Source organism: Psammomys obesus, unplaced genomic scaffold (genome assembly GCF_907164565.1).
Source record: "Psammomys obesus unplaced genomic scaffold, mPsaObe1.curated_primary_1811, whole genome shotgun sequence".
NCBI lineage: Eukaryota > Metazoa > Chordata > Mammalia > Rodentia > Muridae > Psammomys > Psammomys obesus.
This window is the reverse complement of record NW_026590435.1, coordinates 946,180-962,269: the sequence shown is the minus strand read 5'-3', so window position 1 is coordinate 962,269 and position 16,090 is coordinate 946,180. Positions and strand designations below refer to the sequence as shown.

The 16,090-nt window shown below is 44.5% G+C and overlaps 2 protein-coding genes across 2 annotated transcripts in view; both read left to right on the top strand.

Moving 5' to 3' along the window:
• Positions 1-16,051, top strand: part of LOC129676855 (zinc finger protein 8-like) — a 32,779-nt gene extending 16,728 nt beyond the window's left edge. The window contains exons 5-6 of the mRNA XM_055607385.1: positions 8,548-8,982; positions 11,861-16,051. Of these exons, the coding sequence (XP_055463360.1) occupies positions 8,548-8,982; positions 11,861-12,939 (1,514 nt within the window). The 3' untranslated portion in view covers positions 12,940-16,051. The remainder of the gene's footprint in view (positions 1-8,547; positions 8,983-11,860) is intronic.
• On the top strand, positions 7,862-9,224 carry LOC129676839 (zinc finger and SCAN domain-containing protein 22-like). The gene has a single exon (XM_055607374.1). It carries the CDS (start codon positions 8,580-8,582, stop codon positions 8,985-8,987), a length of 408 nt encoding a protein of 135 aa, XP_055463349.1. The 5' UTR covers positions 7,862-8,579; the 3' UTR covers positions 8,988-9,224.
• Positions 16,052-16,090: the final 39 nt, after the last annotated feature.

Here is a 16,090-nt window from a genome sequence, read left to right as displayed (position 1 = left end):
TGTGGAAGTGTGAATGGATATAATGTTGGTGGAAAGCAGTTCATCAGTTACTGAATCATATGACTGTTTTCTTAGCAAACCTGCTGGGAATAAGTGCTACAGGATTTATTTGTACACAAGGATCATCTGAACAGGGTTTCTTAAAAGTAAGAATTTCAAAACAAGTCCACCAGGGTTTGTGGCAGAATAGAGATCACAGCATTAATGGAGATTGCCCTTATTTATTAATGTTGGAGAAATGTACAAGAGACTTTAAGGGGAAACAAGCAAGGTATAGTATTTTTCATGTGTGTAGAGAGAAAGCATTTGACTTATTTATACTCAGGCACAGAATCTCTGAAAGGGTGAAAAGTAAGTAGATGCACCAGCTGCCCTTGGGGAGGAAATGGGGGAAGCTAGGATGAGAAATAATTTTCACTCTTTTTTTTTTTGAATTTTGAAATATGTAAAGTATTGCCAGTTTTTAAAAAATAAATTTAATAGAAATCTCAATTCTTTTTTATTAAAGTTTTAAAATTTGTTTCATTGTTTGTCTACATCATCCTGCCAGAATCCCCATGTATAGGGATCCCAGTGTCTTTGTCATAGTTGTTCTGTGTATATCTGAATGTGTGTTCATTTAACAAATGAGCATGCATGTAAAATAGTTTTAACCCCTTAATACTAAGAATGAAAAGGCTAGAATGCATGCATAAACTTCCTAATTTGTTTGTCCTTTCCCTGTATCAGTCAATCCAACACGTGTTTATGATAACTCCTACATATTTATGTGTCCAATAGTCAAGTACTCCAGATAAGTCGTGAACTGACAGTGATGCTCCTGCCTCTGCCTCCGAAGTTCTGACATTCTCAGTGTGCATCATTGCTCAGCTTATGGGGAGCCTCTTTACACGTGCGCATCTGCTTTGGTGTGGTGGCGCGTGCCTTTAATGCACTCCAAGAGGCAGCAGCAGCGAGTCTCTGTTCAAGGCCAGCTTGATTTGTGTAGCAAGTTCCAGGGTAGCCAGGGATACATAGAGTTTGTCTCAAAAAATAATAATTAAAAAGTAATATAGATTTCTTATCTAGGAAGAGTTTCTAGAACTGCCTGATTTGGAACAAATCCATATTCCTCCGCTGGCCATTTTTTGAGCTATAAACTTATTTGTCAACCTCAGCGTTCTCCCCACCCCATCTAAAAGTAGATAGTACACTCACCCACATTATACACATTACATGGCTCATTACAAAATACTTGTTCTCATTAATCTTAGACCGCGTTTTATGGTATGTATTAAATGCCTTATCAAGCAGTCTTCCACATTTTTACTCCCTTTTCCAGGTAGAAAGCAGATCCTAAGGTGAGTAATGAGGGTCTCAGCAGGGGTCAAAGTTGGTTTGATCCTGTATCTGACAGACTCCACATTTCATCCACTTTTGCTGTCCCCGATTCTTGCAAGCTGAGGAAGACTGGCACACACGGGGCAAATCCATGCCCTAAGATGAGTTTGCTCAGTCCCCTTGCCTCCGTTGGCAGTAGCAAAGGCTTCTTTCGCTCCCGAGAATCTCTGTGAGGAACTGAATTTGATTGAGATTGCCATACTACCGATTTTTCTCCTCAGAGCACTCACCACCTGGCATCTTGCTGTTTGCTTGCACAACTCGCATACATGCATCCTGTGGCTGCTATCTCTGAAGTATAATAGCGTGGAGCTGAGGCAGTTACACCGAATATTACCCAGAGGACTGTTCACTTTGTATGGAGTTCGAAGATAGGTAAACTTGTGCACAGTTAGCAAATCCCAACAGTAATAACCTTTGAGCCAGACACCTTGCCTAGAGCTGGGAGCTGTCCGTGGTACTTAAATGTTAAAATCCTGAGCCGTCTCACGTGGCTAGTAAACTAAGACTAGTTAAATTAAAATGACCAAGGCTGAGGAAAGATTATAGCTTAGGACTTGAGCTGGCAAGACAGCTAAGTGGGTAAAAGACTTGAGTTTGATCCGCAGAAGCCACAAGGACTGACCTCTTCATATGCATCATGGTACATACCTCACAACACATACACCAAATAAATGTTTTGTTTGTTTGTTTATATGAATATGGATGTTTTTCGTGCTTGTACGTCTGTGAATCACTCATGTGCCTGGTGCCTGCGGATGCCAAAAGGGGGCACTAGAACTCCTGGAACTGGAATTAGATGGTTGTGAGCCACGTAAGGATGGCCCTCATTCACTTGCACGCTCCAACTTCCCACGCATCCCACAACTTCAACTCATAGCCACCTCTGTCTCAACAAACACCAGCCTGGAATCCCGTACCGTCGTCCCCCTGCCCTCGCCACCACCATCTGCCGATCAGGCATGCAGGACTACAGCTCCCAGAGGACCCAAGAAATTGGCACTGTGTTTTCTGGGACTTGTAGTCCAAGTGCCGCGCTTGGCATTTTGGGAGTTGGCGGTCCCTGGGCACGAAGGCGTTCGTGTGTTCGTCACTAGGGCACCTCGGGAAGAGTCGGCTGCGAGTTCTGGAGACGCGTTGAGAGCCGGAGCTCTGGCACTTAGGGTTGAGAACTGCAAACGCCCACAGAGAACGTGACGGTGTGTGAGTACAGGACAGACAGAGTTTGGGAAGGACTGACTAAAATGTGGGACGGCTGACAGAGTGCAAGACTGACAAACCAAAAGTGGGACTGACCAACCGGTTTTGCAGTGTCTGATGCATCTTGGCCTTGTATATCACGTCGAATGACTGATAAAACGACTAACAGAAATAGCTGTTGGATTTGTAACTGAGTTCAAGCGTGAAATCCTCTGTGTCTAGTCGAGATACTAACTAAAATGGTCCTCCTGCCTCTGCCTTTCAAGCACTGGGATTACTGGTGTACACCACTTCGCCAAACACTTGAGCTGTTTTTTGTTTTTTTTTGTTTTTTTGTTTTTTTTTTTTTAAGATTTATTTATTTTTATTTTATGTGCGTTGTTTAGCATGCTTGTATGTCTCCTAAGGGTGTCAGATCCCCTGGAACTGGAGTTACAGACAGTTGGGAGTTCCCATGTGGTTGCTGAGATTTTAACCCAGGTCTTCTGGAAGAGCAGTCAGTGCTCTTAACCTCTTAGCTGAGGCATCTCTCCTTCCACTTGAGCTGTTTTTATTCTACCATAAAATATGTATTATTTCAGCCAAGCATGGTGGCACACATTCTTTTCGAGGCTAACCTGGTCTACATAGCTAGTTCCAGTCTGGCCAAGACATCATAGTAAGCCCCTGTATCCTGGTTGGTTTTGTTTGTTTGTTTGTTTGTTTGTTTGTTTACAACTTGATGAAAGATAGAATTATCTGGGAAGAGAAACCTCATTTGAGAAAATGCCTCCAAGATAGCTTGTAGGTAAGTCTATAAGGGCATTTGCTTGGTTAATGATTGATGTGAGAGGGCCCAGGCCAGGGCCACCTCTGAGTAGGTGATCCCAGGTTATGTAAGAAAGCAGACTGAGCAAGCCGTGGGAAGCAAGCATTCTGCCATAGCCTCTGCTTCACTTTTTGTAGCCAGGCTCCTGCCTTGAGTTAATATACGGACTTCCCTTAATGATGGACTATAATTTAAAGTAAACCATTTCTACCCCCAGTTGCATTTGGCCAATGTTTTATCACAGCAATACAAGGTGCAAACTAAGACAACCTGTCTGGACTAATTTTAAAAAATTTTTTTTTCTCCTGGACTATTAGTTTCAACTTGGGAGTAGAGTAGTGCTATCTCAGAAACAATATAGAAATTTCTGGCGTATACATGAATATTCTTGTGACTAAGGGAGGAGTTGCTGCTGTGCTTGAATAGGAGCAGGCAGAGTAATAAAGTCCTGCACTATGAGTACCAAGCCTCTGAAGGAAATGTGGTCCCCTTCCAGATGTTAGTTGCCTCCCTGCCTAGAGACGGGGATTGATTCTGAAGCAAACAATGAGTTCATTGGCAGGAGGATCGTGAGTTCTATTATGTAAAGAGAGCTAGACTTAAAATGAACTATAATATTGAGCCAAAAGGCATGACCATTTTTAAAGCTCTTGCAATATATTATTTCTGTGTGTTCAACATGCCATGGCACATGTGGAAAGGTCAGGGAACAACTTCCAGGAGTTGGTTCTCTCCTTTCACCATATGTTATGGGTCTTAGGGATTAAATTTAGGTTGTCAGGCTTGGCAGGAAGCACCTTTACCTGCCTCACTATCTCACCAACCCATAACATATTCTTTCTTATACAGGCATTTTAGCTCACTGTCCCCTAGTAGTAATGCAAGAAGTGGGCTCTCATCAGCCCCAACCATCAGTCATTATTCAGTGTTCTGCAGTTTAGAAAGGCTGAAAGACATTCCACCACAAAGGAAAGACTGGAGGACATCAGGTACATGAGGTCCAAGACCAGCTTTCCACCTACTGGCAAAATGACTCTAGAAGCTAACTCAGTTTCCATAGCTTTTAAAATGAAAACAGTAAGTAACACTGACCCATAGAGTATAATGTATATGTGTATGTGGTGTGTGTGTGTGTGTGTGTGTGTATAATATTATATTTAATAGGGTCACCTAGCCCATAGTCAGTTTCCAAGGCTTGTCCTTATTTTCTCCTGTTCCTGTTGTACATTGTAACCACATCTACTTGTTATTCATCAATCTGCTCATCTTCTTTTAGTAAAGGTACTGAGCATAGGTCCCATATCTTCCTCATCCCTAGCAGAGCTGGGTATCAAGAAGATACTTGATGAAGATTTATTAAGCAGCATTTACATATGTATAAACCGTAGGATAAATCAAAACCCCTGCCTTAATTGCATTTGTTCATTTGTTTGGGATGGCTTGGTGTCCTACTTTTTTATTGCTGCAACAAAACAAGAAAGCATTTAATTTGGGGCTTACAGTCCCAAGAGTCCATGATTATCATGGCAGGGAGCATATCTGCCTTATTTGTTTTTAATTATTTTATGTGTGTTTGTGCATATGTGAATTCAAATATGTGCACACTACGTCATGTGACTAGAAGACAAAGGAGAACTTTTGAAAGTTGGCTGGCATTTTCTGACTCTCTTTGTTTCTGCTGCACTGCATACTCTAGACCAGCTGATGATTCTCTGGTCTCTGTCTCCTCTCTCTCCATAGATGTGTTCCACTGCATCCATTTTTTTATGGGTTCTGGGGGTTGAACTCAGAGCAGCAGGCTTGCATGGCAAGTATCTTTACCTGCTGAGTCATCTCTCTGCCCCCTCTTTTTTTTGTGGGACCCTAGTAGGCTTACTAGGTATCTCAGACAGACTTTAAAGTTTCAATCCTCCTGCTTCATCCTCCCAAGTGCTGGGATTACAGGAATATGACAATATGCCTGACTTTAAGGCGCTAACATTGTAGTGAAGGCAGGTAGATAATAAACAAACAATCTTACAATGGTACCACACATCAAGTGGTGAAGAGTAATAAGAAAGGAAGAGGTCAGAACTTCTGCAGAGTTATCTTTTGTATAGAGGCCTGACTTAAGGAAGGGGAAGAATACCGAAGAAGGACAGAATGCCCAAGATTTTATATATATATATATTGAGATTTGCATAATCATGAAACATACCATTTATTTTTTAATTGTTGAAGAAGAGTCTTGTTCTGTAGCTCAGTCTTCCTGCCTCGGCCTCCTATGTGGTGAGATTATAGGAATGTGTCCCAATGCCTGGGTAAAACTTTTTTTTTTCTTTTTCTGTTTACTTATTTATGAATTTATGAGCCAAGATTTCACTATGTAGTACTGGCTGACCTGGAACTCAGAACTCTGCCTGCCCCTGCTTCCAGAGTCCTGAGATGAAAGGTATTTGCCACCACACCCAGCCAAAAACTCACCATTTCAAAGTATATGATTCAGTAGTTTTTGGTAAGCCACATCCCTAGACATAAGTAGCAGAGTTCCAAATAATCCCTGAGTTAGAAAGAAGCATAACAGCCAGGCAGTGGTGGCGCACTCCTTTAATTCCAGCACTTGGGAAGCAGAGGTAGGCAGATCTCAGAGTTCAAGGCCAACCTGATCTACAGAATGAGTTCCAGGACAGCCAGCGCTACACAGCCAACCCTGTCTCAAGAAAACCAAAAAAATAAAAAAGAAAAAGAAAACACCACAACAGAAATTGGAAAATATTTTAAACTAAATGATAATGGAGTTTAGTATGGTAGTACAAGGTTATAATCGTAGCACTCAGGAGGCAGAAGCAGAAGGATTTCCATTTCAAGGCCATCCTGGGATAAGAAATCATGCCTCAAAAATTTAATTAATTAATTTAGTTAATTAAATAAAGAAAGAAATATAGATAGAACTTATCAAATTTGTGATATATAACTAGAGCTATTTAGAGGGAAAGCCTTATGCACTTAATTTTAGACTTTTTATATTTATTAATTTATATGCACACACACCACACCACAATACCTTTGAGAGTCAGTTTTTCCCTTCCACCATGTAGGTCCTTGATCTCAAATGTTTGTCATCAGACTTGGTGTTGAATGCATTATGTGATAAGCTGTCTTGCTGGCCCAAATACATACATCTGAAAAGAAGTCAGGCATGGTAGAACATGCACTGGAGAGAATGCAGGAAGATGGTGAACTGGAGGCCATCCTGGCCACATGAATACCCTAGCAGACAAAGTGAATAAATCACCGTGGGGTTACCAGGACAAAAGATAGGAAAACAGGAAATATATAAGAGGCAGGACACGTGACTCTATGGCTAGCCCTGAGTTTGTTTGCATTTGCAGCTCACTCTCCTGCTAATCCTTCCCTAGCTGGGAGACTTGTTGCAGAGCCTTTCCTTCTGTCTGTCTTCACTTAAGATAGGAATACAACTTGTCCCTTAAGTTTGTTTCTTTGGGTTTTGGTTTGATTTTTGGTTTTTCTAGACAGGGTCTCTGTGTAGCCTTGGCTGTCCTGGAACTCACTCTGTGCACCAGGCTGGCCTGGAACTCAAGAGATTCACCTGCTTCTTCCTCCCAAGTGCTGGGCCTAAAGGCATGTGCCACCACCCAGCTGTCTCTTGAGTTAGTGTGTGTGGCCAGAAGAAGGCACCAGATCTCATTACAGATGGCTGTGAGCCACCATGTCGTTGCTGGAAATTGAACTCAGGACCTTTGGAAGAACAGCCAGTGCTCTTAACCTCTGAGCCATTCCTCCAGCCCCTTCTTTCTTTCTTAAATTCCATGTCAGTGTTATGGGTTCTTACACAAAAAGCACTTTTAGCAAGTCAATTTCCGCATATCAAAACTTTATATCTGACCTCAGGGTTGTTTTGAAACCTGAAGTAATTCTCAGCCATAGGAGACTTGCTGATTTGCCAGGCATGTCTCCAGCCTACATTATGCAAAAGCTCTGAGAACCCTTCAAAAGAACAACCCCGTAAAACTTAAAACAATCACTGACAAAAGGCTACTTCAAAGTCTAGATGCCATCACGCCAGATTCATGCCAGATACAATGGTTCTGCTAAAATTCTGCTTCAGTTCTGTTTTTATGTGTATTGTGTGTTTTGCCTATTTGTGTCTGTGTACCACATGCATGCTTGGTGCTTGTGGAAATCATTAAAGGGTATCAAATGATCTGACAATGGAATTACAGTTGTGAGCCACTGTGTGGGTACTGGAAGTGGAACCCAAGTCCTCTGGAAGAGAATTCAGTGTTCTTTACTGCCGAGCCATCTTGCCATCCCCTAAGCAGATTTTTTTTATTTTTTCATGTGGTATCTCTCCTTCCACCAATGTGGTTTCGTGCACCTTTGCCTGTAGAGCCATCTCTCTGGCACTTTAAAAAACAAAAAACAAACAAACAAAAAAAAACTTTACTGATTTTGTTCTTTGATCATTTCATACATGTATGCCATGCATTCTGATCACTGTAAACCACTCCCCCAGTCTTCCTCCCACCTCTGTTATCCCCGTTCCTCCTTACAGATCTTCCTGTATTCACGACTATTTTGTTTTTGAGGCCTACTGAATTTAACCAGGATCATCTGTGACCATGGGTTTGAAACTCTGCTGGAACCTAGTGGGCTTCTCCTTTTTGTATATTTTGAATGCATATAACCACTGAGCATTGTCCTTAGCTGCCATAGTCATTACTCTTATGTTTTTATATGTAACAATGAGTGGCTTGGTAGAAAGCTCCTCTACCAAAAACCCATCTCAATGGCCCAAAATACACACATCTAAAAAGAAGCAAAGGTGGGCTGGAGAGATGGCTCAGAAGTAAAGAGCCCTGGCTGCTCTTCCAAAGGTCCTGAGTTCAATTCCCAGCAACCACATGGTTGAGATGAGATCTAGTGCCCTCTTTTGTAGTACAGGTGGACATGCAGGTAGAACACTGTATACATAATAAATAAATAAATCCTTAAAAAAAAAAAAGGCAAAGGCATGGTAGCATATGCATTAAGGAAGATAAAGCAGGAGGATGGTGAGTTGGAAGCCAGTCTGGCTACCTGAAGTCCACACCTCCCTCCCTTTTTTCAGATGGTGATGATGCTCTAACATTTCTGCAAACCCAATTCTGAGTCCCTAGCTATCCGGTATCTCACTGAGTTCTTCTGTCTTATGGCCATCCCCAAGTGCCCTCTGAGCCCAGGACTCTGGGAACAGGACAGCTTCCTTCAGGTGAAGGTGAAAGAGGAGGAAGAAGCTAGCATCTACCAGAGCAGGGACGCCAGCCCTAGCTCTACTGCACACCCTGAGACTGCATGCCAGCACTTCTGGCACTTCTGCTACGAGAAGGCATCTAGCCCCCATCAGGAGCTGGCACAACTTCGAGAGCTATGTTGCCAGTGGCTGAGGCGAGAGTCGTCCTCCAAAGAACAGATACTGGAGTTGCTGGTGCTGGAGCAGTTCCTGGGTGTACTGCCCCCTGAAATCCAGGCCTGGGTGGGGGCTCAATGCCCAAAGAGTGGAAAGGAGGCTGCTGTTCTGGTGGAGGATCTGACTCAAATGCTGGACAGGAGAGGTTAAGAAGGAGCAGCAGGCTGGTGATCACAGATAGCTTTGGCACAGCCTGGCTGCAAGGTCAGGCTCTACTTAGGGATTGCTCGGGTAGTCATTCTCACATTTGTACCTTACTTGTGACCAAATCTCAAGCAACTAAGGGTAAGGGGCCTAGATAAGCATCCAGATACATATCCAGAAGATATATCACTGAACACTGAGCCTTGCTTTCACCCACTCTCACACTCTGCAACTCCGTTAAGTCTGGATTTTTCTACGTAAGCTTTATTTAATTTATTTATTTATTTACTTATTTATTTATGTTAGAGATTTATTTATTGTGTATACAATGTTCTGCCTACATGCTAAAAGAGGGTACCAGATCTCATTATAGATGGTTGGGAACAACCATGTGGTTTCTGGGAATTGAAATCAGGACCTCTGAAAGAACAGCCAGTGCTCTTGACCTCTGCACCCGTATTTATTTATTTTTTAAAGACAAGGTCTCTTGTACCCAGGCTAACCTCAGGTTTGCCGCATAGCTGAGAATAACCTAAACTCCTGATCCTTCAGTCATCACCTCCCCAATTCTGAGGTTACAAGCATGTACTTAACCACACTCAGCTTTGGGTGGTACAGGGGATCAAAATCAAGGGCTTTCACTGCATATAGGTAAGCACTCTGCCAGCTGAGCTACTTATTAACTAGCTAGCTGAGCTAGCTTATTAACATCTCCCCAATGAGAACAAACGTAGCCTATTAGTGTCTGACTTGTTTCTTATCCAAGTGGAAAGGGGGGAAAACAGCAAGCAGTGTCTAGTGTGAGCCTTACTGAATTAGTTAGGTCATGTGTTTGCCCTTGACCAGTCAAATTCCAGGAACTAATAGTGAGCCTGGGCACTTCCCCCAAATGAAGTGTAAGGCTGGTCCAGATGAAACGACTGGATGCCTTGAATTGAGAGGGAGAGGAAAAGAAATAAGCATCCCTGTGTACTCACTTGTGACCTTCTCTGTGCTGGCCTACAGGATCTCGGGTGGTAGAGGACGGGGGTGGGGGGAGGAGTTAGATAGCCCTGAACTGGGTACTTTGTCATTCAAGGAGACCCACACATATGTCCTAACCCAGAGAAGTCTGGCAGAATGTAAGGACCCAAGCACTGTACAGTCTAGTCCAGAAGCTTCCAGAGCACGTCCCAAGCTAACTGATCAAGTACAAATCCCTCCACATCCCTACTAATCCTGTGATTTACTTACTTAGTTATTGAGGCAGGTCTTACTGTGTAGCTCTCCTTGGAACAAGCTATGTAGTACTTACTATGTACTTCTGTGGCTTGGAACAAGCTATGTACACCAGGCTGGCCTTGAACTCTCCAGAGAACTTCTCAGCTCTGTCTTCCAAGTGCTGGGACTAAAGGAATGCTTGACTATACCTGGCTAATCCTTTGATCTTGAACCTGGGACTCAGCATCTCCTCAGCTGAACCTCAGTCTCCTCATCTACACTGGAACCACTGAGTACCTCCTTCCAGACGAAAATGAGGCAGTGAAAGTTATACACTGCACTTGGAGTCTAGCACATAACAAAATTCTGATATAAGCCAATAGCCCTGGCAAGCTACCAGTATCACAAACTGAGGTCCAGATGAAAACAGTGTTGCTTAAAGATTGACGGCTTGGCAGCTCAAAGTCTGGGGTTAAAACCCTGTTTCTGAGTCCACTCAGCCCAAGTGTAGACTAAAAAAATAGCTTCTGCATCCTTCTCTGACTTATCCCTGGGATTCATCTGTAAATATTACCAGATAAACATGTCTACCTATGAAGGGCTGATCAGTGCAAGTGCACCTCTTCCTCCTATTTACTCAGATCGGAGAACTCCAGAAGCAGATCACCCACTCACTGCCGGGGCCAGCCGGGCAGAGTCGAACAGTTCTTGAGTTGGGCGCGAGGATTAAAATTAATAAAATAAACACACAGCACACAGGAAACTTTTTAAAGGTCCAGACTCGACAGCCACGGCAAAAGGCAGACTGCTGCAGCAAGCAGCGTCAGCAGCAAGCCTCAAGTCTCTGCCTGCCTCCTCTGTCTCCAGCCTTCTTCCCTGTCTCCAGCCTTCTTCTCTGTCTCCAGCCTTCTCTTTGTCTCTAGCCTTCTCTTGCCATAACTGTCGGCCTGTCTTTTCATTGTAGAGTTTCTGAGCCAGAGTAGAAACATCTCAGAACAATAGGTTAATTTGCACAAGGAGCTAGAGGAAGAGGTGTGACCCTCACAAGCTATCCCACCTGCTGTCACAAACAAAAGGAGATGGACTTGCAAGTTCTCTGCCATTAGTAAAGGCCTGCTAAAAACCATCTCTCCACCGAGATTTAAATATCAAAGCCGGCCGCTTGGAGTCACGGCTCCCGACAACTCACCACAGCAGCAAATGTCTACCTAGTGTGCTGCTGTAGAAAATGACAGTCCCAGGTATCTGGATTGATTCTCACTTAGCCTCTCTTCCCAGAGACAACTACTGAGTTTAAGGGACAAAGCTTGGCCCTGCCCTTGATTGCTGGGAGGAGAGACACAGGTACCTGACAAGACCCAGCTCCCTCCACTCTCCTTTCTTTCAGATCTTGTCCACATGAGAGTTTTCCCTTTGGCATTTTAGCCAGATCAGGAGCATTGGCAAGATACATGGCTTAGTTGGAGGAAGTAAAATCAGAACCGTGATGTAGTTTAGACAAACCTTAATCCTTTTTCTTATCCAAGATCCAGAAGGGAAAACTTTCTTTTGGAAATGAGGCCATATGACAAGAACAATCCACATCTCCCCTTTCATAGTGGAGCAGAGCTTCAATCAGATGGAGAGGCTTGTGTCCTGATCTGTGGTGGAGAGGTAACAGTGTGATTTGAATGTTCCAGGATGGGAGCCAGGAGCAGAACATGAAGAGGCAAGTTACAAACAGAACAGTCCAGACAAGTCACAGCCACCAGACATGGCCACTGAATCCCTCATGGGAGATGTTTCCCCAAAATCTACCTTTGCCCATACTTGTAAACATGAGAGCAACTCAGAGAGCCAGCCAGAGCTCCTACAAACAGTGTGGGTGAAATCTGCCGCCCAAGAGATGGATTTCAGAAAAGCCCTGGGGTCTCACATGGATGGCCCCAAAGACCAGGCTGACCATGAGTCTGATGCCTCAGGAAACAGTTCCAACATGTGGCCCAACATCCCTTCCCAAGACAAAGCTTCTTCAGAGGAGAAATTTGGCCCATTGTTTGATAATGGGACAGTACCTCCAGATACATACTCAGAGAAGAAGCCCTCCAAGGACAGTGAGAGTATAAGAACATTCCAGAACACTTCAGCCCTAGAGTCGTACCAAAAGAGCCACTCTCAGAAGATGCCTTATGCCTGTATAGAGTGTGGAAAGGCATTCAGCTGGAGCACTCACCTTGCCCAACACCAGGTTGTACACACAGGAGCAAAGTCCCATGCATGTAAAGAGTGTGGGAAAGCCTTCAGACGAGTCTCCCACCTGACACAGCACCAGAGGATTGATACTGGGGAGAAGCCCTATAAGTGTAAAGAATGTGGCAAAACCTTTAGCCGCAGCACCCACCTCACCCACCATCAGCGGCTACACACAGGGGAGCGGCCCTATGAGTGTGATATGTGTGGCAAAGCCTTCAGCCAGAGCACCCACTTAACACAGCACCAGCGCATCCACACTGGGGAGAAGCCCTACAGATGTGATGTGTTTGGAAGAGCCTTCAGTGACTGTTCAGCTCTGGTCCGGCATCTGAGAGTCCACTCTGGAGAGAAGCCTTATCAGTGCAAGAATTGCCCAAAGGCCTTCACACAAAGCTCATCCCTCATTGAGCACCAGCGTATACATACAGGAGAGAAGCCTTACAAACGCAGTGACTGTGGGAAAGCTTTTAGCTGCAGCTCAGCTCTCATGGTGCACCTAAAGATCCATATCACTGTGCTTCAGTGACTCAAAGCACCCCTTAGAGCACAGCAGTCTCCCTCAGAGGCTTGACATCTAAGAAACCCTGAATTCTATAGGAGCCAGGAACACCACGAGTTGCTAACTGTTACACAGTGTCTAAGGGTAGACTGGGGCCATCTAGGAACACCTCTATATTTGAGGTCCCAGTAAAGTCCCCTAATGAACACAGAGATTGGGGAAGCTCCTAGAACTTTCCTACTGCCATTCATATCCCACTCAGGCTGATCCCAGAGAGAAGACATTAGTGGACTAAGGATCTGCATTGGTTCTTAGAATCTGAGCAAGTAAAGCTGAGTGTCTATACAGGCTCATGAAGCCCAAGATCCTCTAGGCAGGAACACTTCATGTTCTCACAGGACTACTTTTCGTGCCAGTTCCTTTGCTGTTCAGCTGAGAAAGGATGCCTGCCTGGCCCACTCTGTGCCTTCACACCTGCCTTCCCACCATAATTCTCCAAGACAGGCTTGTGAGGCTGACTCTCCTGTGAAACCCTCTCCATGCCATCTCTCTCATGTTCTCCCTGCTTTAACCCATAGTGGTGCTTGACACTTGCCTAATATCTGTCTTCACCTCCCACATCTTCCACACCTCACAGGTTCCAGCCTTGTGGATTCACTGGAGGCTCATTTCTATTCCAGTCCCTCCTCCTTCAGCTTACCTTCTGTGAGCTCACATTGCCTCCCACTGGCTTTTAATCAGGGCTCTCCTTTCTCACCCCTTCATGCCATCCCCAACCACTTTCTTCCAGCTGCATGTCTTTCTGCTACCCAGCTCATATTGTGTGATTCCGCAGCAGGAAATTGTCCAGTGAGTCACCTTTTCAGCAAACGTTCTTGAGTGAGGTTCAAGTATGCCAGGATACATGTCACTTTGGCCCAAGCACTTGCTGTAGTTATTTTCAATATGTATATGAATGTTGTTATTTGTCTTTGAGTACAGTAATGTGAAAGTGTTTTCAAAGTACTGGTCTGACTATTGGGCAAACTACACTCCCTGTCTATTATCTGTGTTTTCTTCAGCCCTGGCCTCCTCTTGCCTCTTCCACTCCTCTAGCCTCAACTCCCACATGCCAGCCATACTTTCTCCCACCTGCATACCTTCCTACCTATCCCTGGAACCGTTATTCCCTCTATCCTCTGGAATATCTCAGATGTCCTTGAGAAGCTTCCCCAAACATTTTTGACCTGACTTCATTTTGCCTAACACTGTTTTTGCTGCTGGAGTGCTCCATTCTTAACTTTCTTAAATCTCTTACCATGTTTTTGACCTTGTACTTTTTTTTTTTACCTTCAGAACAACTTTATTCAAATTTATTTGGGGAAAGGCTGGAGAAGTCCACGCTGTCTGCAGTCCTCGGAAGGGAAGATCTTAAAAGGGTCCCCAGCGCTAAGAGCAAAGTTATACTTCTTACAGAATTAACAGACCAGTGTTCAGTGTTCCGAAGGACACAAAATAGTTTGCACAAGATGTAGCAAACCCTTTCCAATGTCTCCAGGATGAGTATGACCAATACTTCCCTTGGGTAGTTACTGTCCTTCACCACGTTTCCTTAAAAAAAAAAAAAAATTTATGGGAGAGCCCAGATAAGCCCAAGCTGCAGTAGTCAAAACAAAACATGGCGATAATGGGGATGCCAGCACTCTGCCATTCCTAAAATCATAACCTGTTTACTCTGCCTACCTTCCTTTCCCTCAGAAAGATTATCCCCTGGCTCATGTGTCTCCTAATTAACATGGGTGACTTCACAAGGTCCTCAGTCATGGATCTACACATGAGTTTACTGTATCTAAATCCATTAGCATAATCCATTTTGTTTTCCTGAGCTTCCTGTGTCTCCTCTTGTAGCCTGTCCTGACTATCACACACAAGAATACAGACCACTAGGAGAGCTGCAAACTAGAGAGTTTCAATAGAAAATACTGAGAATCCTACCACCTACAGGTTAGACTCCTCCAACATCTGCATTTGCTTCTGTGTTGCCAGTGGAGGGAGTCCTCAAGGAAAGGCTCATACTGCAGGCCCATTCCATGGAAGCATCAGATGCAGGGTATTAAGTCAGGACTACGAACCCACTCCAGTGTATAGGGCTGCAGGTCCCTGTGTATGTGGTGCCGTGAAACAATGTGTGAAGAGAAGTTTACACACAGGGGCCTTCTGTTCACAGGGTCTGTGATACTGAGACAAACAGTTCAGGCCACACACATTGGCACCCACTGGGCTCTGATCTCTAGAACACAAGAGAGCTGTCTGCTCTTTAGACCTAAGGCTCTCAGACCGAGGGCCAAGAGCTGTAACATAGACTTCATTGAAGAGATGAGGAATCTCAATACCTAAGATTGCCTGTTACCTACAATGCCAATTGCCACTGAGGCCTGGGGACTGGAGACATCAGGGTCTGCGCAAGTGTTAAGAGTTAACACTAGTAAGGCTGGGGATGCCCAAGATCTTCACAAAGGATTTTAGCACCAGGGGGCACCCAGCTGCTGCATTTCTCACCCAGGGCTGGAAACTGGCTGGCTTGGAGGCAAGCAAATGCTACCAAGACCAGCACAGTGTCTACTAGTCTATGCTTGCATGCCTCTATCCACGTAGAGCAGAAGCACCGCAACTGGCTGGTGGTTAACATATAAGTGCTTAATCCATGGCTACCCCACCTCTCTGGATCACAGGTCATCTCCACCCCAACTGACAGCCCCCAAGGTCAAGCCCAGGCTGTTGTCCTATAGTATACACGCAATGAGGAGTATGTGGGACATCACAGGACATAACTGTCCTTTTGTACAGGCCTAAAGGTGCACACACTGCACCTGTGTGTTTCTTTGTGGCCCCTTTGTGGACACTTGGAACTACTGTGTCAGACCCTACCCTTACAGGGAAAAACAGACAAGAAACAACATTTTGGAGCCTGGTATGGAGGCGCACATCTTTAATCCAGCACTCCGGAGGCCGAGGCAGGTGGATCTCTGAATTCGAGGCCAGCCTGGTCTACAGAGTGTCTTCCAGTACAGTCTGGGCTACACAGAAAAACCCTTTCTCGAAAACTGGGGGAAAAAATTAGGAGAGAAAATGACTTGAAGGACATGTACCTGAGGGCAGCAACAGAACTTGAGGGGGGGGGGGAGAGAAAATAGGTTCT